This window comes from Lagenorhynchus albirostris, chromosome 21 (genome assembly GCF_949774975.1).
Source record: "Lagenorhynchus albirostris chromosome 21, mLagAlb1.1, whole genome shotgun sequence".
Classification (NCBI taxonomy): Eukaryota; Metazoa; Chordata; class Mammalia; order Artiodactyla; family Delphinidae; genus Lagenorhynchus; species Lagenorhynchus albirostris.
Window position 1 is genome coordinate 2,956,713 of NC_083115.1, and position 21,687 is coordinate 2,978,399.

At 46.2% G+C, this 21,687-nt stretch overlaps 1 protein-coding gene across 2 annotated transcripts in view; it reads right to left on the reverse strand.

Moving 5' to 3' along the window:
• Positions 1-18,329, reverse strand: part of GPAT4 (glycerol-3-phosphate acyltransferase 4) — a 31,694-nt gene extending 13,365 nt beyond the window's left edge. The window contains exons 1-2 of one of the 2 annotated variants that reach the window (XM_060136671.1): positions 18,194-18,329; positions 5,254-6,237 (exon numbers count right to left, since the gene is read on the reverse strand). In XM_060136671.1, the coding sequence (XP_059992654.1) occupies positions 5,254-5,418 (165 nt within the window). In that variant the 5' untranslated portion in view covers positions 5,419-6,237; positions 18,194-18,329. Of the gene's footprint in view, positions 1-5,253; positions 6,238-13,260; positions 13,281-18,193 lie in introns of those variants that run through there. The other variant, XM_060136673.1, reaches the window with a different exon arrangement.
• Positions 18,330-21,687: the final 3,358 nt, after the last annotated feature.

Consider the following 21,687-nt stretch of genomic DNA (forward strand, 5'->3'; position numbering starts at 1 on the left):
GCGGGTTAGGAACTGAGTGCACCGGAAGGCCTGACAGTCTCTGCAGCACTAATCTCAGCGGAGACCCGCCCCTCTTCTCAGCCAGCCTCCACCGCACTTCGCACGACCGCACTAGAGACACCCAAAGAACCAGACCCCAGCACCCGTCACCGGCCACCGCCCAGCCAGCGACGACATCCCCTCTCCCTGCTCCGCGGGAATCTCTCAGTAGCTACTGTCAAATCAACAATCCTGACTGCACAGCGGCGTCAGCCTCACGTTTCCAATCACCTGCTGGGCATGACCGTGTGCAAGTCCCCCCATCCTCACACCCGGCCTGAGAGCGAGAGGCAGCCTCACACACCTGACCCCAATGTGCTCCCCTCCGCCCGGCCCTCCTTCCATGGTCCCCAAGCTTCCCCGCCTGAGAAGGGTCCTCCCTGGCTGCTAGTGTCAGGCCACCCCCTTCATCCACCCGCGGCTTCTCCCACCTACAGCTCTCTCCCCCGCCTTCCCCCCTCCAGGCCGTGTGGACGCGCACTCCCGTCTCACCATGCAACATCCCCTCCAGGCCCCCAAAGGCTCTTCTCTCCTGAACTAGGTACTGCCTCTAAACCAGACCGCACTTTCTCGCCTCTACCCACTGCACTTCTAGAATGCTTTCTCTCTTTTAAGATCCAGTTCAAAGGCCAAATCTTACATGAAATGCTACCTAACCAATTCCTGCAGTCACAGTTCGTCTCCGCCTGTGTATTTTAACTGGCGTCACATTCTGAATTAGTTCTGTATGCAGACATCTGTCTTTCCTACTAAACTATAACTGCCTCGAGGGGCAGGAGGCAGAACCCAGCGGAAGCTGACCAAGCGCCCTGCACTTCGCAGGCAGTCAGTAAGGGCTGCATTTAATTTACCAGCTCCCAGTATTTCTCTTCATCAAGGTCTCCGTATGAAAGACAGACCTGAACCTAAAACCACTCCCTAGCACCATAATCCCACTCTCATCTCCTTCAGTTCGGCCTTTAGGCTACCCCCGGTGATGCTGGGACGGGGGGTGGGGGCACGGACCCATGTGAAGGAGGCCTTACTGCTCCCACTCCCCAGAGGAGGACGTAGATTGCAGGGTCTGAGGACTTCGGTCAAGTTCCAGAGCTGGTAAAAAAACCCTCCAAAAAGTCACCCTATCCCACCCGGACCCCGCGACCTGTTCAGTCTCTTCACCCCCCTCACAGCCATCACTGGTTTCCGACCCATTCCGCTGTGGAGCTCGACGCCACTCATTACAGCTGGCCCATCATCACTGTACTGAGGGTAAATGTGAAGCACAAACATTAGGACAACTAAGGTACTTTAAGTAACACGCTGCCCTCCGCACACAACCATCTCCCGTAACTCAGCATTAAAAGAACCTGCACTGAGCTGTCTTCCAGGAGGAAAGACCTGGAGGACCCGCCCACGCACACATCCCCCCTTGGCAGGTACCCCAAGGTTCCTTTATATGGGGAGATGAGCTGATCGTGGGAAACCATTTGTCAAGCTGCGCCGACCTAGGTTCCCCAAAGGCACAGGTATGTGTACTGCACGGACTACCAGACATCCAGCTTGGATCATCTTTATGAAGATTACCTACTAAACTGTAAAACTGGCTTATAAGATCCCAGAAGAAAATGCAGACATAAAATTAAATGTACATGCCATGAACACAGCCATAAAATACTGCCAAGACTGAAAGGTAACAAAAAAATTTTTAAGGTGTTGTCAGCTGTGAGACATGAATGAATGTTTAAAATTCTTTACTATTATTTGTCTGGTCATCTACTGCTGTGTAACAAACCACCCCATAACACTGGCTTAGAATACCACCACCATCTATTCTGCTCATGAATCTGCAAACTGCACAGGGTCCGGCATCGGCTGGGTGTCAGCTGATGCTGGTTGTCACAGCTCCCCTGGGACTGGAATATGGAACACATATACGGGGCCTAGGCTTCCTCACAATGTGGCAGCCGGGCTCCAGGGGCAAGTATCCAGAGGCAGACGGAAGTTAATACTGCCACTTCTAACCTAACCTCACACGTCACACAGCGTCACGGCCACCACATTCTATATGTTAGAAACGAGTCCCCAAGGCAGGTCCCCAACTCAAGAGGAGGGCAATCAGACTCCACCTTTTGATGGTAGATGCTAGAATCACTCGGGGAGCTTTTTAAAAATGCCCACCCAAACCAATTAAATCAGAATTTCTGGGGAGATTCTAGTGCTCCCAAACAAGTATTTTTTAAACACTCCCCAGGTGATTCAGATGCATAGTTAGGAAGAGACCCATGGAATTAAGATGATCTCTGAGCTTCCTTCCAACTGCAAAATTACATATAGCACCCCAGTTTAGGAAGGGATGAAGAGGATAAAAAAAGGCAAAATAAAGGTCTCGTCTTTATTAAAAAGCACCCACAAGTTTAGGTGTATTTTATTTTATTTTATTTATTTCTTTTTTATTTTTGGCCATGTTGGGTCTTTGTCGCTGCGCGCAGGCTTTTCTCTGGTTGTGGCGACCAGGGGCTACTCTTTGTTGCGGTGCGTGGGCTTCTCATTGCAGTGGCTTCTCTTGTTGCGGAGCTCTAGGTGTGCGGGCTTCAGTAGTTGTGGCACACGGGCTCAGTAGTTGTGGCTCGTGGGCTCTAGAGCACAGGCTCAGTAGTTGTGGCGCACGGGCTTAGTTGCTCTGCGGCAACTAAGGGCTTCCCTGGTGGCGCAGTGGTTAAGAATCCGCCTGCCAATGCAGGGGACACGGGTTTGAGCCCTGGTCCAGGAAGATCCCACATGCTGCCAAGAGGCTGAGCCCACGTGCCACGACTGCTGAGCCTGCGCTCTGGAGCCCGCAAGCCACAACTGCTGAGGCCCACACGCCTACAGCCCATGCTCCACCACGGGGGAGGCCACTGCAATGGGAAGCCGCGCACTGCAGCAAAGAGTAGCCCCCGCTTACCGCAGCTGGAGGGAGCCCACGCACAGCAACGAACGCAGCCAAAAATAAATTAATTAATTAATTAAAAAAGGAAAAAAAAAAGATTACCTGTCCCATGGATTGGCCCAAAAATATATGATTATAATCGACATTAAAAGCCACAAGAACGTACATCTGAAAAACACAGTCAATAGTAATAAGGACTTACTTGGCTATGAACTTTAAAATACTAATTTGAGGGGACATTTTCAAAATGGAATAGGGAAGGTACATGGATTCTAGGTCTTTTGTTCCACCCAAAGTGATCCAAATTTTAAAAATTTAGCTACTACCAAAGAACTCTGGTCTGATTACTCCTATTTTTATGTTTTAAGAATAAGTACTTCCATAGGTCTATGAATTAATCAGTTGCTTATAAACTTGAATAAAAGCTAGACATCACTCACTGTTGTCTCCTAGAAGTTTATCAGCTGTTCTACTCACTCTATACTGATGTACGTTTTTCAGTGGCAAACGGGCATGGGTAGTTACGTGGTTCACAGGAACCCTGGGTTCTACTGAAGATTTTCAGGGACTGAAGTTTAAGAAAATTACATTTCCTGATTAATTAAAACAAACACTAAAGACTGACAAGATTACTACTTCTCAAACTTTACTGTGCACCTGGGGCTCGCTGGAATGCTGATCCTAATTCAGTGGGTCTGGAGGGGGCCTGTGACTTTCTAACCAGTGCATTTAGAGGGGGCCTGTGCATTTCTAACCAGTCTTGGGTGACACTCAGCTGCTGGTCTCAGAGCACTCTCTGAGTAGCAAGACAACCCCAGAGACCATAGGTAGGGCTCAGAAATCTTACTGTTGAATGTAAGTACTTAAGTAAGTACAAGCGCACCACAGCAGCATTACGGACAGCAGCCGGAAGGTGAAAACGGCCCGTCAACAGATGAATGGGTAAGCGGATTATGGTACAGACACACAGTGGAATACTACTCGGCCATAAAAACCGAAGTACTGAAACATGTTACAAAGTTATGCTACATGACAGGAGCCAGTCACAAAAGAGCACACTTTATGTAATTCCATGAAAATGAAAGATCCAGAATAGGTCAAGCCAGAGACAGAGCCCAGGTTCACGGCTGTCAGAGCCAGGGGAGGGGAAAGTGGAGGGCAAGTGCTTAATGACTGTGGGGCCTCCTTCCGGAGAGCTGAGAGTGCTGTGGAGCCACACAGAGGTGGTGGCCCGGCAACGCTGCAACTACCGCGAATGCCAGCGAACCTTCCCTTTAAATGGTTACCTTTAGGTTCTGTCAACTTCACCTCCATATTTTTAATGTGAAAAAAAGTCATATTCTTATATAAAATACCAAAACTCAAGATTCAGTAATATACCTAAAAATATTTCCTGCTGTAATGTAGCATTTCATACAGCTCACTTCATCTTCCAGAGTCACTATTTCTTCACTGGTTAAGTCTATCACTGATAGATACCCTGGGCCACTGCAGAATTACATACAGGGAACCAAAGGAAAACGACTGAGACTATTCTGAACCGTAAGATACTATCTGAACAAATATAACTGCGCTGTGTTTCCTATTATGGTCTCAGCCATGGAAAAGATGAACCTGAAGATCTGGTGACTACTGAAAACAGATCCTGCTAATAAACCACCACATCTCTGAAGAGACAGTTAAGAGGCTTGTGGCAGAGATCAACTTCCAGGAAATATCACTTCTCACTCATTTCCTTCCCACTGTGACCAGTTCTGTTCACTGGTATAACGACTTAAGTTCTGACATATGTTAAGAAATATACTCTTCTCCTCCTCTTTCAGAAAATAGAAAAATTCATCAAATGCCCTTTTCTGTTACTTCTTTTTGTCTGAAGTGCAAGAACGTATTAAGATAAACATCTGAAAGAGAGAAAAGACTCTCCCATACTTATCAGTCAGGGAATATGCCAGCAGCAGCTTTGAGTTGCAGTATCTGTTACATCACTGCCCGGCAGTGACTTTTTCTTTCATTCTTAAGGCCCTCCATTTGAAATAAACAGGCAAGGTGTGGGGTCATGGAATAGGTGCCTTTGCTCAGACAGACCAAACACACAAGTCCCTTAGCTCAAAAGAAAGACCGCTGAAGGCTTTCACAAGCTCACGTTTAGTTATTCTTTCTACTCAAAATGCCACTTCCTTCCCATTCTCCCAACTCTCCCCACATCCAGCAGCGAGTTCACAATCAACCAGACAAGAACAGCTCTTTTTGCTAATGGTACTTCTTCCCTCCTCCGTGAAGCAACCATTTGTAAACAGCACACTCACCGCAAAGATCTTTAACAAAGTTTTCATGTAGAGCTTTCGGATACCAAAGGAGACTCCGAAAACGGCGGGGGCTATGATGAAAACCAGGAGGAGGGTGAAGAGGACGGTCAGGGAGATGCCCAGGAGGCTGACAATCAGGCTGTCAAAAGGCAGCAACAGGAACATGGTGGAGGATGCAGGCCAGGCCAGCGCCCTCCTCCCCACGAACAAAGCTCGGCCTCAGATGGTCCTCTCCGACAGCACCGGCCTAGGGAGGGGCACCAACTCCATTCCCAAGTTCACCTCACTCGACGGCCGGAACAGAGAGCCTGGGAGTAGGATGAGAGCAAAAGGGGGCCCCCGAGGCGGCCAGCCCCCCCCCAGAAGAGACGGGCTGCAGGGGTGGACGGGGCAGGGTCAGTCTTCAGTGCCAGCATCCGAGGCCAGACAGAGTGTCTGGGCGAGTGAGCGGCGAGCGCGCGATCTGGGCTCTGCTACTCTCACGCTGCTTCCAGGAGTTTTACTTTTTCTCCTGTCCAAGAGCATTTAGCAGATAAATCTCTCCTGAGGATGTGTCACTGCCAGAAGTACCAAGAAGAGCTCAACTCGGCGCCAGGAAAATCCTGATAACTCCCGCGGAGGAGGGCGACTGCTGGCGCTTCCCACAGAAGGCTAGCGAGCGTGAGTGTGTGGACGTGAAATAACTGGTCTCCTTACAACTCCTTCATAAGCTGAAACTGCGTCCATCATAGAGGGTTCACACCTGGCCCCGTGCTTCCCCTGGAGAGGCTCCGGGCGCACTGCTCCCAGGACCCTCCTCCCTGGAGAGCTAGAGGCCGCGCCAGGAGGCCGCAGGTGCTAGCACGGCACGCCTCACGCTGCCTGCGGTGCGTGGGATTCCAGACGCGTCTGGCGCTCGTTTCCTCTGGATACTTTTCTCCCTAAGGCGCCCTTCTCAGCGGTGACCCGGGTCCTTGGCAAGAAGTTGCTCACATGCTGCCGAAGCTGGAGGTGGAGACAGAAACACCATCCGTCACACAAACACAAACCAAGGGGAGACACATCACGATGCTCTGGGGTGGGGCCCGGTGCGTTTTAGGGTCAGCCTAGAGCCTGTGCCGTTCTCACAACATCAAGGTCAAAGGGACTGTGCAGAGCAACAGGTGGCAGACGCGCGTGTGGAGGAGAACCACAGATGTTTCATAGTTCTCAACCCCGGTGAAACGACGACCTGTGGCCGCTCAAACTTTTCTAATAGAAAATGTATGCATATTTGGGGTTAGTAGAGGCAAACTATTACATATAGACTGGACGGACTACAAGGTCCTGCTGTAGAGCACAGGGAACCATATTCAATGTCCTGGGATAAACCATAGTGGAAAAGAATACGAAAAAGAATGTGTATGTATAACTGAGTCACTCGGCTGCACAGCAGAAACTAACCCAACATTGTACATCAACTATACTTCAATTAAAAAAAAAATCAATACCGTAGACTTCAAACAGAAGAAAAAGAAAATACATGGACATAAGACGCATCTCAAAAGACAAGGAGGGTGTACTAGGCGGAGTACACGTGCCTCCTACCTGTCCCCCCACTGCCCAGAGTTCTTGTCCACAGATGCAACCGCATCACCACCTTCGTATTCTTCCTGAGACGTTCTACGCACACACGAGGAAATGACTCTGGCCCACCTCGCGCCCAGGCAACAGTAATGATGGCACACCACAAACACTGCTTTTTGTTTTGTTTTGTAGCTTAACGTGTCTTGGGAGAGTGTTCCCGCAGTGCACACGGAGCTCCCTTACTCTCTGAAGGTGCATGGTTCTCAACTGTTAAGAACATTCCCTGATTTGGTTAACTGCTTTCCTGAGGTTGGACACCAATGTTTCTACCCTTTTTTTGTTATAAATAATGTAATGAATGTGCCTACACGATTTAGCATACAAAATGCACATGCAAACATATTTGCAGGATCAATTCCTAGAAATGGAATTGCAGGGGAAAAGGAAATCTAGGTTTTAAAAAAATAATAACTCTTGTTTTTATTTATTTCCCCCCAGATTTACTGACATTTAACTGACAGGTAACACTGAGCAAGTCTGCAGAGTACAAAGCATGACTGATACACCTACATATTGTACACCTGCATATCGCAACGTGACACCCACAGAGTATTAGCCAAATATTTACCTTTTGTGTGTGTGTGGTGGGAACATTTAAGATCTACCCTCTCAGCAACTTTCAAGTATCTAATAGAGTGTTGTTAACTATAATCACCACACTGTACATTAGACCCCCAGAACTTCATTTTATAACTGGAAGTTTCTACCCTTTGCAACATTTTCCAACTTCTCCTACCCCTTGATCCTGGGTAACCACCATTCTTTTCTCTGTTTCTACAAGTTCATATTTTCTGAATTCCACATTTATGTAAGAATACACAGTATTTGTGTTTCGCTTCTGACTTAGGAAATACAGTTTTAGTATTACAAGATATTGTCACGTTTTCTACATAGATTAACTCCTCCAGCCTTCTGGCCACTCTTTTTTTTGTTCTTTAAGACTATTTACACTGGGGATCATGCTTGGTGTTGTACATTCTATGGGTTTCAACAAATGTATAATGACATGTATCCACCACTAAGGCACCACACAGAGTATTCTCACTCCTCTAACAATCCTCTGTGCTCAGACTATTCACCCCTACCTACCCCAACCCCTGGCAATCACTGGTCTTTTCACTGTCTCCATAGTTTGGCTTTTCCCAGAATGTCATATGGTTGGAATCACAGAGTATGCAGCCTTCTTGGCTTCTTTTACTTAATACAGCCACTTATTTTTTTAAATTTCACTATTTCAATTTTATATTACTCATTCTTAACCACAAGTTACCACTCCAAGTTCTGAACTTGGGAACATCCTATCATGTCTCTCTGGCAAACATTTTGGCCTCACGCCAATCACCTTCTGGCTCGGTTCCAATACTTTTAGACGTTCAAGAAATGGAACAAATGAACAGGTCACTGACTTCACCTTGAGTTCTGTCCAGTGCTGTTTAGGATTCAAAGCCCTTTCTCATGTTATCTCACAACCTGTCAGTATGTATTCTTTCCATTTTACCAGTTAGGAAACTAAGCGAGGGAGACACGGATCCCGTTCTCTGACTCCTAACTGCTCCCATTACATCCCACACACCTAGCAATGAAATTAAAAAGACAACGTTTCAGTGGCAGGGATCCTCCACTTCTTCCACTTTCACGTGACCATAATCATTGCTAACGTTTACTGACTGCTCACAGCACGGACGCTGAGCTAATACAACAAGCACTGTGCACACGCCGTCCTCACTGAATGCTCACAACAACCCCACAGGGGAGTTACCATCACGGCTATGAGAGGTGAGGGAGCGGAGCTTAGAGGACAAAGTCACCCGGAGCCACACAGCTATAAATGGCACAGGAGGAATCTGGACAAGTGCGCCTATCTCACGGCCCCGCTCTTTAACCACCAGGCCCTCCTAGCTGTCAAACCACCTTGAGCTACATTAACACTTCCTTCATGCCGGGCCTGCTCGATAGAACTTCCTGCCATCAGAGGAAAACCACAAGACAAATCTGGATTCACGCATCGGAATTTGGTGTTCTCAGAATCCAAGGTACAAACCTGCTCGTTCATTTTTAAAAACTGGCCAAGCTGACAGTACATGCCAGATTTCTAATGACATCCCAACGGACGTTCAGGAAATTAGAGGTATTTCTGAGACTTAAGTCAATTCGCTGAGTCACTGTATTCCTTAAACCTGTCCAATTCCAGCCTAATTCCAGGGCCACACCTCTGTCCCACTCTCCCATCCCTGCCCCACTGCACAGCTGCTGTCACATTAGCCAAGGTTACCTTAAGTTCCATGAACCAAAGGTGACCAACACCGGGGTCACTTTGACGTCCCAAGCCAGAGCTTAGATCTCTTTCCTCTGGACCACAATCAACTGAGAATTTCCAAGGTTATTCTGGGTTCGTGTCCCCAAAACATCAAAGTAAACACATTTAGCAATAATTTCGTCACCTAGTTCAGAAGTGGACACACCAGGCCCACAGGACAAACCTGGGCCAGTTTTTACAAGGCTCGTGTCCTAGGAACGGTGTTTACATCTTTAAAGAGTTGTAAAAAAAAAAAAAAAAAGAATAACATGTGACAGAGACCACGGCCAGCAAAACCTCAACTACTTACTATCTGACCCTTTAGAGCAACAGTGTGCAGACCTCTGTCCCGGCTGCTCTTTCCTCCCCTCCAAGGCAGTGACCTCCCCCTCATTGCCCTCCACTCCCCGCACCCCCAGAGACTCCAGGACTCGCAACAGCAACTAGCCAAATGAGTTCTGTGGCCAACATTAAACAATCCTCCCGTGAATTCTTAGAGGCAAAGATGAGGCCAGCACACTGTGGTTATCAAACAGGCCTCCAAACATCTTGCCGGACTAGCGGACCAGCCATCACAGCCAGAGGTGCTGGCGTCTTAAGGCCCCTTAACACAGACTTTGGTCTCTGGAAATATCGGGAAACTGCTCACATGAGAACTCCATCATACCACAATTTCTAGATAAATGCTCTTGTAAGAGAGGCTATCACTTTGCCTCAAGTAAATATAACCACGACTCCTTGGCAGGAGGCAGGGGAAGCTATCAGCTCAAAGCACTAGTTACCCCTTCTCTTCCATTCCACACCTTTCAGCCAAATCCACTGAGAGTCGCTTGGACCAATGTTCCCCCAACAGTCCACATGGTCCAGAGAAAAAGAGAAGACCCAACCAGTTCTGAGCCTTTTAGGAGGGAAGATGGCCGCATCCTAGGAATGTGGCAGTCCACCACCAAGCTAATGAAACTCTTCAACCCACTGAATGGCAAATCTGGGCCCTCAAATGGCCCACTTTCCAGGGCTTCTCAGTTCTCAGGGTGACGACATCAGGGCACATACTGTGTGCCACACACCATGTTAGGCATTAGGCACTCAGTCCTAGAGACAAGTATTCAGCAAACAGGCACATACACAGTCATCACTGCCCACTTCGATGACTGTCAACAAGAAGAGAGTCCTAGGTGGAGAAAGAGGAACCCTCCTGCACTGTTGGTGGGAGTGTAAACTGGTGCAGCCACGATAGAAAACAGTATGGAGGTTTCTCAGAAAACTAAAAACAGAGCTACCATATGATCCAGCAATCCCACTCCTGGGCATTTATCCAAAGAAAACAGAAACATTAATTCGAAAAGATCCATGCACCCCAATGTTCACTGAAGTATTATTTACAATAGCTAAGATACAGAAGCAACCTAAGGGTCCATCAAGAGATAAATGGACAAAGAAGATGTGGTACATATATACAATGGAATACTATTCAGCCATAAAAAAGAATGAAATTTTGCCATTGGCAGCAACATGGATAAACTTGGAGGGCATTATGCTAAGTGACATAAGTCAGACAGAGAAAGCCAAATGCTGTATGGCTATCACTTACATGTGGAATCTAAAAAATACAACAAACTAGTGAATGTAACAAAAAAGAAGCAGACTCACAGATATAGAGGGCAAACTAGTGGTTATCGGTGAGGAGGGCGAAGGGGTAATATAGGGGTGGGGAACTAAGAGGTACAAACTATTAGATATAAAATAAGCTACAAGGGTATACGGTACAACACTGAGGATATAGTCAATATTCTACAATAACTATAAATAGAGTATAACCTTTAAAAATTGTGAATCACTATTTTGCACACCTGTAACTTACATAATATTGTACATCAACTACACCTTAACTAAAAAAAAAAGAATATAAGAGTCCTGGAAGAGAAAATAAAGGAGGGAACTTACAAATTTAAATCAGGGCTTCTAAACCAGTTCTGACTCGATCACAAGGCAGAGACTATTACGATTTGCAGCTATAGAAACTTCTTTTCTGCTAGCTCTCCATGACTCTGTGCCACATCCTACACTTCAGGAGACCATACCTACTACCAGAATATGTCCAGAGACATGCCACATACGAACTCAAAAAGGAGAAGATATGCCATTTCATTAAAAATAAGTGCTTAGGCTACACCGGGATAATGCATTTTTAGAGCACACTAAGCACAATGTCTGTTATATATATTAGATCTCAATAAATGGCACATATTATCACTTCATTACGATCAGAAGACACCCAGAGCACTGCCTGCAGTTCTAAGTACCAAACTTTTTAAGAGGGCTAGATAGAGTGGAAGGCATTTCAAAGTATGTCACAAAACCCACAAACCAAAAACTACTCCGTGGTGCCTAGCAAGCACTAAGTGCTCATACAAAGGGGAGCTGTAAAGCCAAGAAATGTGAATTAAAAGTACAGTGAAGGGCGAAAAAAGTTTCTTATAACCCACCCTATTGGTGAAAATGAGAAAATACCCTCAAATACTGCTGACTAGAGTGTACAACGGTACAACCTCTATGCAGAAGAATTCGGCAATCACCGTCAGAACTTGAAATGCATATAACCTTAGATCCAGCAACTCTACTTCTAAAAACTTACGCTAAAGATAAACTGCAACAGTAGTTCTCAACCAGGGGCGACTGACTGTAGCCCCCGGGGAACATCTGGTAATGTCTGCAGACATTTGTGATCGTCCTAACTTGGGATGCGGGGCTCCTGGCATCCAGCGCTGACTGTGGACAGGGATGCTGCTAAACGTCCTAAAATGCCCAGGCCGCCCCTGCCACAACAAGGAAGTATCCAGCCCCAAATGGCAACCGTGCGGAGGCTGAGAAACCCTGTGCAAAAGGAGGTATGTGCAAGGTTACTGACTCCAGTACTGTCTGTAATATCAAGAGAAACATCACTGTCCATTAGTCAAGGATATAGTGGAATACTCGTCATCTGTTTAAAAAAAAGAGAGAGAGTGAGACATCTACATATGCACCGAGAAGAAACAACCTCCCAGTGAGATGCAGAACAAGGTCCACTGCAAATACCAACTGTGAGGGAGGGAGGAAAAGGACAAATACATACAGGGTGCGTGTGTACCTGCAAAGACACACATCTCTGGGAAGAGACACAGGAGACTGGCAATGGCAGCCGCCTCTAGGAATGGAAGGAAGGCATCACTTTATCTTTTTGGTACTTTTAAAACTGTATTTATCATTTTTGAATAGGTAACGGACTCATGATTCAAGAATCAAAACAAACACATCAGGGTTTGAATCCTCACTCGATCACTTAACTGGTAGTGTGACTGTGACTTTGCGTGAATTACTTAATCTCTTTAAACTTCTGCTCAACATCTACTAAAAAGAATGTTCACATTTCACAGTGTCTGGAACAAGGTAAATGTTCAAAATACATTAACTGTTATTACTGCTACACTAAGTTCCTGTTATTATGAAGGAGAAGGGGGCACTGGAAGGTATTTCCCAAGAAGTCATGACATTACACTGACAAGAAATCTCTTTCAACACCACTCCTGCCTAAAGGTGTTTACAATCCCTAAGGTAGCTGTCGCAAACCACAACTTTATTAGTGAATCACTGAGAATTCTAATGCAAGCTCCTCTAATGGCTTAAATTATTGAGGCTTGGAAGAGTTGAGTGACGAGACAAGCTACAAAATTGGCCAGTAACAGAGGCAGGACTAGAACTTATATCTTCCTCCCAACCCCTCGTCTTGTGGTCTTTCTGCTCCCCAGGCTGGCCCCTCCTTTGCTTTGGGGCAGGTTACACTTGAGAGGAAAGCCATCCATTTTTCCTAGTTTACTCTGTCAGGTCACAGACCCAGCAAATGCCCCCATTCTGATGTGACGGTAAATAAATGCACGTACACAGAGGAAATGTATGCTGGGGGGAATTTGATGTCAAGCATGTCAGAGCAGTGGAGTATAAGAAATATGCCTGAATAGGACGCTGCTGCTTAGGAGGAAGGGTGTAAAAATGTTTCCAAGGAGTTGGGACAGCACAGAGCTGCTAGGTGAAGTGAACCTGAACTGCTGAAAAACCAGGGATATGCTTACGGCCAACAGCAATCCTGGATAAAACAGATGGTCCAAGACAAAGCCAGGATATGTCAGGCTCAAGGATGACTCAACTCACTAGGAAGAAGATAGGAACATGGTCAGTTTCAGGGTCTTGGTCTTAACTAAGGTCATTCTGACCCTAAGTACTTTCTCCTTGCCCAGAAAGGCCTCACGTCAGCTGGACCTGGGTAACAAGAAACGTGGTACCAAGTTCAACCCAAAGCAACATAACCTGCAAAGCTGGAAAAGAAAAAAAGGACAAAGATACAGGAAACACTGACATTCTGGGGCCATCAGTTTAAGAAAGGACAATTTCATTTGCTGGGACTATTAAGACCCGAGAGGTTTCGTTACCCAACCTGAACGCTGCTCTCAGAGTTCCATTTCAAAATCAGTGCTCTGACATCTGAGTACTGTATATGTAACTGGAAGCAACTTCCTGGCCTTCTTTTTTCAAAAATTTGTGTCTGGTTTATTTTACTTAGCATAATCACTCTGAGAATCATTCATGCTGCTGCCCGTGTCCCCATTGCTGAGCTGTTTCCCTTGGTAGAACAGGCCACAGCTTCTTTATTCACTCACCTAGTGATGGGTCCTTCCAGCTGGGGACTGTTACAAATAAAGTCGCTACCTACAAACCTTGCATGGACATACTTTCGTTTCTCCTGCGTAAATACCTAGGAGTGGAATGACGTAAGTGTACGTTTAGCTTTTAATGAACGGCCAAACCGGCTTCTGAACTGGTTGTACCATCTTGCATTAATTCTCACCAGCAGTGTCTGAAAATTCCACGTGCTCTACATCTTCACCAACACTCAATATGATCAGTCTTTCTAATTTTAGACATGCTAATGGATGTTAGGTGGTATCTCACGGTTTTAATTTGTTTCCCTCATGACCAATGATATGAAGCATCTTCCATGTGCTTATTGGCCATCTGTATATCCTCTCTGGTGAAGCGCTCAGATCTTCTGCCTACTTTTTATCAGGTTATTTTATTATTGAGTTTTATCACTAGCCATTTTTTAAAAGTCAAACCTTCCCCCCCATGACTAAGCAGTCTCTTTACAATGAGAAAGCATTTCATCACAAAGGCACAAAATTTGTGAAACATCAGACTTCTTGGTTCAACTTGCCACAAGGTTGAAACAACCCTAATTGTGCAAAGAAAAGTCACCAAAACCACAAACTCTACTTTAACCTCAGACCTGTATATTACCAGGAACATAAAATGCTCTTTCATCTTTATGCTCAGCTGACAGTGATTCTGCACTGTCCAACACAGCCGCTGCTAACCACGTCTGACCCTTGAGCACTGGAGATGTGGCTAGTCTAAACTGAAACGTGTTGTAAATGTAAAACAGACTCCGGAATTTCAGTGATTTAGGGTAAAAAAAAATGAATGTAAAAGATCTCGTTAATAATTTGTACACTGATTACATGTTGAAGTGATATTCTAGATAATCTGGGTTAAATAAAATATATTATTAAACTTATCTTCACCTGTTTCTTTTTACTTTTTTTAAAGTGGCTACTACAAAATTTAAAAAACTATACATGTGGTTTGTGTTATGTTTCTATTGGATAGCACTGACCACAAAGTTTTAAGGCAGACCCTGAAGATAATGTATCTCCAACTGGTAACGGAAAAAATACATATAGTATCTTCCCCGCCCTACTCCTCGGAGATGTGAAGAGAACAGTGCAAAGGAAGGGGCTGAGAACTGGACTCAGGAGTCGTCTGAGGTTGGAGGCCCAGCTCTGTTACTCTCTGCTCTGTATGACCTTCAATAAGTCATTCACCTTCTGTGGATTTGAGTTTCCCCACCAGCTTTTTGGTTTCTGTTTTTTTAATTCAAAAAGTCAACAAAAGCGTTATCATGTGCCTACTTTTTACAAAGCATCATTCTAGAATTGCAGATCTTGAGCTAACAGTTTAACAGAAGGCAAACACACTAACAACTATTATGAAGACAAAATAAAAAGAGCTCCCAGAGAGCAAACTAGCCTGTAGGGCTGGGTGGCGTGTGCATGTATCAATGTGTTTTAAAAGATAGAGTACCTTTAAGGACTTACGAAAAACTCCAAGCACTTACAACACTCCTCCTAACTCTAAAATTCTGTGCTCTTAAAAAGCATTCATCATGCTATAGAGTAAGCATTATTATACAGGGAACTGATGACATTTGCTCAGGTCCTCCCCATGAATGTAGTGATACAGTAAGAAGTAAATGACATGCCACGATGAGGTTGTTTTACGTGAAGAAACAATTCTGCAGTACAGCTCAAGCTTAACCAGGACCAAATATTCTCCAACACACACCAACCCCTCAGCCAAAACATACAATTCGCCCACCAACTCATGTCTTCAGGGGCAATGATTTACCAAGACACCCTGATGCTGTTCATTTGAGCGGCATTTCCATAAACTGGATGTGCATGACAACTACTGTATTTAGGTCACAAACTCACAGAAGAAAAGTCCATCCTGAAAATAAATTTATGAACAATTATGTCATATCATATAAACTGAACTTACAAGCACACTCCAAGAAGTCTACATACAAGGATTCCCTTGTTCACAGCATCCCTCAGGCAGCATTTAAGGGTAAAAAAAATTGAGGCCCAAGTACTGAACTTAGCTGTCTTTCCTGAGGTATGGAAACTTAACTGCCTAAAGTGTGCTAGGAAATACAAACCATGGTTTTGTTTAAAAAAAAAAAAAAAAAAAAGCCTAACCCAGCCCAGGATTCTTACCTGATCATGGCAAGGAAGGATGTTTTTATGGGAGGGCGCTACTGTTCTCTCAGCCACAAGAGCATAGCATCAGGGGTACACCCCCTAAAAAGCATTCCAGTTTCCCTTAGTCACTCTTCATTCAATAGCTATGAATGTCATCTAAATCTTTTAAAGCTTGTACTTATTCTGTTTGGATTTCCACTTTTAAGGTCAGCATCTTCCCATGTTTCCTAAAAGCTATGATGAGAACTCTTCAACTTGTCCCAAATCTAGCTTAAGAAATAATTTAAGGCCTATCCCCTAGTTTCATTATTCCATATTTTGGTGGAAAGGTTCATATTTGCCTACCCAAGCCCTTCATCGGAAGAGTTTTCAGTCACAGCCCTTCCACACACTTCTCTTTCCCAAAGGAAACAACATAAACGCAAGCAGCATGGTACAGGAGAAAGACTAGATGCGGAGTTGGTAGATGTCTTTTCCAGCCTCAGTCCAACCTCTCATTCTCTGTAGATCTGGACAAGTCACTGAACCTCTCTGGGCCTTGAGGGCTCATCAAAAATGAAAAAGACAAGATGATCTGGAAGTTCTCATCCATACCTTCTGTTTTAACCTGTCCTCCAGCCGCTTAATTAATTTTTAGATGCCCTTTTCTGGTGCTTCTCCAATGCTATTATGTATTTTGGACTTGAAGTACTTGTAATAGACTATGTCCCAATAAAACTAAGTTATGGCTTTACTCCATAAAGCCATAAAGTAAGATTTTTATTTTGACTCTCAAGCTACTTTTTTTTTTTTTTTAAAAAAACTTGGCTCATTGAAGGAACATGGTTTTTTTTTAATAGATGTTGGGGGTAGGAGTTTAATTAATTTATTTATTTTTGCTGTGTTGGGTCTTTGTTTCTGCGCGAGGGCCTTCTCTAGTTGTGGCAAGCGGGGGCCACCCTTCATCGCAGTGCGCGGGCCTCTTCACTATCGCGGCCTCTCTTGTTGTGGAGCACAGGCTCCAGACGCGCAGGCTCAGTAGTTGTGGCTCACGGGCCCAGCCACTCCGCGGCATGTGGGATCATCCCAGACCAGAGCTCGAACCCGTGTCCCCTGCACTAGCAGGCAGACTCTCAACCACTGCGCCACCAGGGAAGCCCTCTCAAGCTACTTTTGACATCAAGGATTTATCCCAGAGATATGGGGGCGCGCGGAAGGGGGATGTGGATTAGACATGCTCAGTCACAGGTGAGTTCTTGAGGCTGGATGATGGGTACATGCTGGTTCACTATTCTATCTACTTTTCCATGTCTGAAATTCTGCATAATACAAGGTTGAAAAAAACATCACTGTCAAAGTGAGAAAATAATACCGAACTGGCATTAATACAGGACTCTTTTCTACCATCTCTGGCATAAGGACAATTGCTTTTCATACAGTTTCCCTTGGGTTGAGATAGAATCTACAAGACATGAAACTAAACAGGCGTACTCAAACTTCAGCCAAAATTAAGGAAAATGAACCAGAAAGCAAATTCTTCAACGGATCTCAAGAAACTTATCAGCGAGAAGGTCCGCGGCACAGAGGCCTTGAGCAGTGAGGCACTGGTATGTAGTACAGCATGGAGCTTACTTCCACAGAACTACAGTATGTTTCATACGGTATATTTTCCCTAACTTTTCAACTGCGAAAGTTAAAGCCCTCTGTGACACGGAGGGTGAGGAAATAAGACCCTCCGGTAGGAGGATGCTTCGCAGGGCGTGAAATCAAAACGGAGAGGCAAGGGATATCGAGGGTTAAGAAATCCTGAAGAAAGCAAAATGGGGATCCTCTGGAGAACAGGAGCGGAAAACGTACATCCCAGGGACACCAAAGAACTTGAGCGGTCACGGTGAAGGCCTTTCCCCGTGATCTTTCACCCTCCCGAGCGCGCGGAGGGCAGGCCGCGGGGGCCGGGATTCGGCAGGACACGCGGGGGCGCGGGCCGGAGGGCGCCGCGGGGACGGGCGGGCCCGCTCTACCGCAGGGAGGGCGGCACGTTCCGGCGCCGGGAACCCCCCGGCAGCGGCAATGGTGCCTCCCAACGCCGGGGGGTGGGGGTCGCAGGGAGCGGGGTCGCTCGACCGCAGCCCTCACGGGCGCCGGCCCAAACCCCAGCTCCCGCAGACGCCCGTGACCTTCAGGAACGGGCCAGCCGGACCGTACTCACCTTCCTCGAGGCTCCAGGAGGCAAACCCCTCCGGGGACCGTCCGCCCCGCCCTCGCCGCCGCCGGCCGAGGCGTGCGTAAGGACGTGCGCGCGCCCGCCCTTTGTCTATGCCGCCTTGACGTGACCCTCGCGTCCAGTCCCCACCCTCCCGTCGTCTAACCTCACGCCCAGTATCCACGCGCTGGCGCGCGCCCGGTCGGGCTGGGCGGGGCCCCGAGGGGCGGGGAGATGGGGGCGGGGCGCCGGGAGATAAGCAGACGGGGCGCCAAGTCTTGGGCCGGGGAGGCGGGGAGGCGGGGCGCCGAGGGGAGGGGCGCTGGGGAGGCGGGGCTCCGAAGGGCGGGGCGCCGGGGAGACGGGCAGACGGAGAACCGAATGGAGGGCCGAGGAGGCGGGGCTCCGCGTCCCGAGACCCAACTGGGCGCGCCCGGTACCCTCCAAGCTGCCACCTGGCGGGCGAGGACCGCTGCCTGGGTCTGGCCAGCTGCTGCAGAGACCGGTACTGTGCGCGCCGGGCCCTAGTCGCCTGCTCCTCGCCTGGCGCGTGCCCCCGAGACTCCTGCTGTGATAAGGGGAGCACTTCCTAAAGAGAGGTCTCCATGCTTCTGAGCTGCGCCAGGGCCCGAACGCTGGCTGCTTCCCGCAAAGAACACTCTTATAGGTTCTGGAGAGAGTGAAATCAGCCCTGATTAGCGAGAAAAGGCTTGAAGTCACCAAATGGCCTTGTCATCTTGGGGCTGTTGTGAGTATACAGTGAGATACGGATCGGTATGGAAAGAACTTAGCTTGCGGCCGGCACGCTCAAGAAATATTAGCTGTCATCACCACCACCATCATCATCCGAGTCTCATTTGCCAACTAGCGAAGCCAAGGAGTTCAAGGGTGTAGGCATCTCCCTGTTCCCTCGCAGCTGCAACTTTCCAACGTCTGCCTCAACTTGTAACTTAACCTCTCTGCTAAAGTCTAGTTGCTGCCTGCTAGAGTTTGCATGTGTATTGCTCACCATCTCTTTAAACTTCAAACGCCTAACCCAAACCTGTATCATCTGCCCTAAAACTGGTTCTCCTTAAAAAAAAAATTAGCCCTTTTCCTTCCTGTTCTTAAAAGATCAAGCCCTCCCTCCTAGTTTATTCTGCACACTGTTGTCAGATTGCCAATCCATGCTAAATGATCTGATAGTAAGGCTTGAGGGTAAAGTCCATATTCTTAGACCTCAAAATCATCATATAAGAATGATGGCTCTGCTCTCAAACACTGGACCGCTCATCCCCATGCTAAATGCTACCACACCTGTGGGACTTATCCCATATTCATTAACTCAATCATTTATCCATTCATTTAACAAATTTTGGTCCCAATGATGCAAAGCCAAACAATGCATGGCTATGTCTAATTTTCAAATAGATTAAGTTCCATAAAAGGAGAAACTGGACATCATCAATGCGAGGCATAGGGCTTTAAAGTGGCCACCACCATCATAAATGCTCTTTGAGTTCTTATATCTGCTCTACTTTCTTGATCCAGAATCAGTCAAAATGTAGAAGTCATCCATTCACCTGCTTTGCTCATATATATTCATGTTTAAATTTCCTCACAATTCTTACCATACACTACATTTCTTTGTACATAATAATTTTGAAATTTAAAAATGTTTTACACATACTAGAGACTGAACACAAATAGTGTTGACTGATTCTTTGCCCAACCAAATAGTAGACTCAGTTGTTGGGTATCAACACACACACACACACACACACACACACACACACATACACGCACACACATGCGCGAGAGAATATGTACACGTTCCCTGAGACCATCTCTAAACTTCTTGAGTGCAGGAAGGCAATCAAACTTCTCTCCAAAGCAGAAGCCAATAAGAACCGGGTTAATATAATTCCCTTAGGCTCCAAACTTTTGTTTGCAAAGGTCAGTGATCTGGTCACATCTCTGTCATGGTCATTTCTAGGCATGAGGAATACAAATGGGAGAGAGAAAATGAGCAAGCAGCTTGAAAAGTTAGACACAAAGTAGGTTTACCTACAGAGGAGGCCTCTTGCCTATAGCATGATCAGCCTATATCCAACAGTAAACTCCTTGTCACGGTGAATTGGGACTTTTAGATTATTGTTAAAGGAATTTTCACATTCTAGAATGAATATACTCTCATACTACAAAAATTACCTGAGTAATTTAAAAAACCTGATGAAGGATAGTCCATTAAGAGTAGGGGATCACAGTGTTTAAGAGCTCAGCGAGAAGTTTAATAACCTCCCACGCCGTCCTAACTTTGAACTCATTTCCCAAAATGCGCCTCTGCGATCACTGTGTTTGCTGTGTGTATGTCACACGGTGCTATGAACTGGGCAGATACTCCTTTTAAAAGATACTCCTGGACTTCCCTCGTGGCACAGTGGTTAAGAATCCACCTGCCAATGCAGGAGACATGGGTTCGAGCCCCGGTCTGGGAAGATCCCACATGCCGCGGAGGAACTAAGCCTGTGCGCCACAACTACTGAGCCTGTGCTCTAGAGCCCGCGAGCCACAACTACTGAGCCCGTGTGCCACAACTACTGAAGCCCATGTGCCTAGAGCCCATGCTCCGCAACAAGAGAAGCCACTGTAATGAGAAGCCCACGCACCGCAACAAAGAGTAGCCCCCACTCGCTGCAACTAGAGAAAGCCCACGTGCAGCAACGAAGACCCAACACAGCCAAAAAAAAAAAAAAAAAATGACACTCCTTCCCCCAGCAGAATAATCCCGTTCGTGTGCTGTATAACTTCTCTCCCATCCAAGTCACCTTTGTGTGTGCAAAGCCTTTGACATTTATTGAGAGGTGAATCCACAACCAGCAACAGAGATGCTCATTTCCAAGCCCCTAGAGAAAAGGCCAAATTAAGCAAAAGTTGGGTTCTTTTTGAAAAATGTTTTCATTGTGGTGAAATACACATAAAATTGACCATCCTAAGCACTTCTAAGCGTACAGTTGAGCAGTGTTCAGTATATTCACGTTATTGTGCACTCAATCTCTAGAAATTTATCATTTTGTAAAAAGAAAACTCTGTATCCATTAAACAAATACTCCCTAATCTTTTTCCCCCAGCTCCAGGCAACCAACCATTCTACTCTCAATTTCTATGACTCTGAGTACTCATATCTCATATAAGTGAAATTATACAATATTTGTCTTTTTGTGACTGGCTTATTTCAATTAGCATAATGCCCTCCAGCTTCATCCAGAATTTCCTTCCTTTTTAAGGCCGAGTAATATTCCATTGTATGTGTAGACCACAGTTTCTTTACCTGGTCATCCACTGGTGGGCATTTGAGTTGCCCCCACCTTCTGGCTACTGTGAATAATGCTGCTGTGACGTGAATGTACAAATATCTGAGTTCCTGCTTTCAGTTCCTTTGGTTATATACCGCAAAATGCGATTGCTGAATTGTGTGGTAGTTCTCTTTTTAACTTCGGGGGAACCACCATTTGAGATGC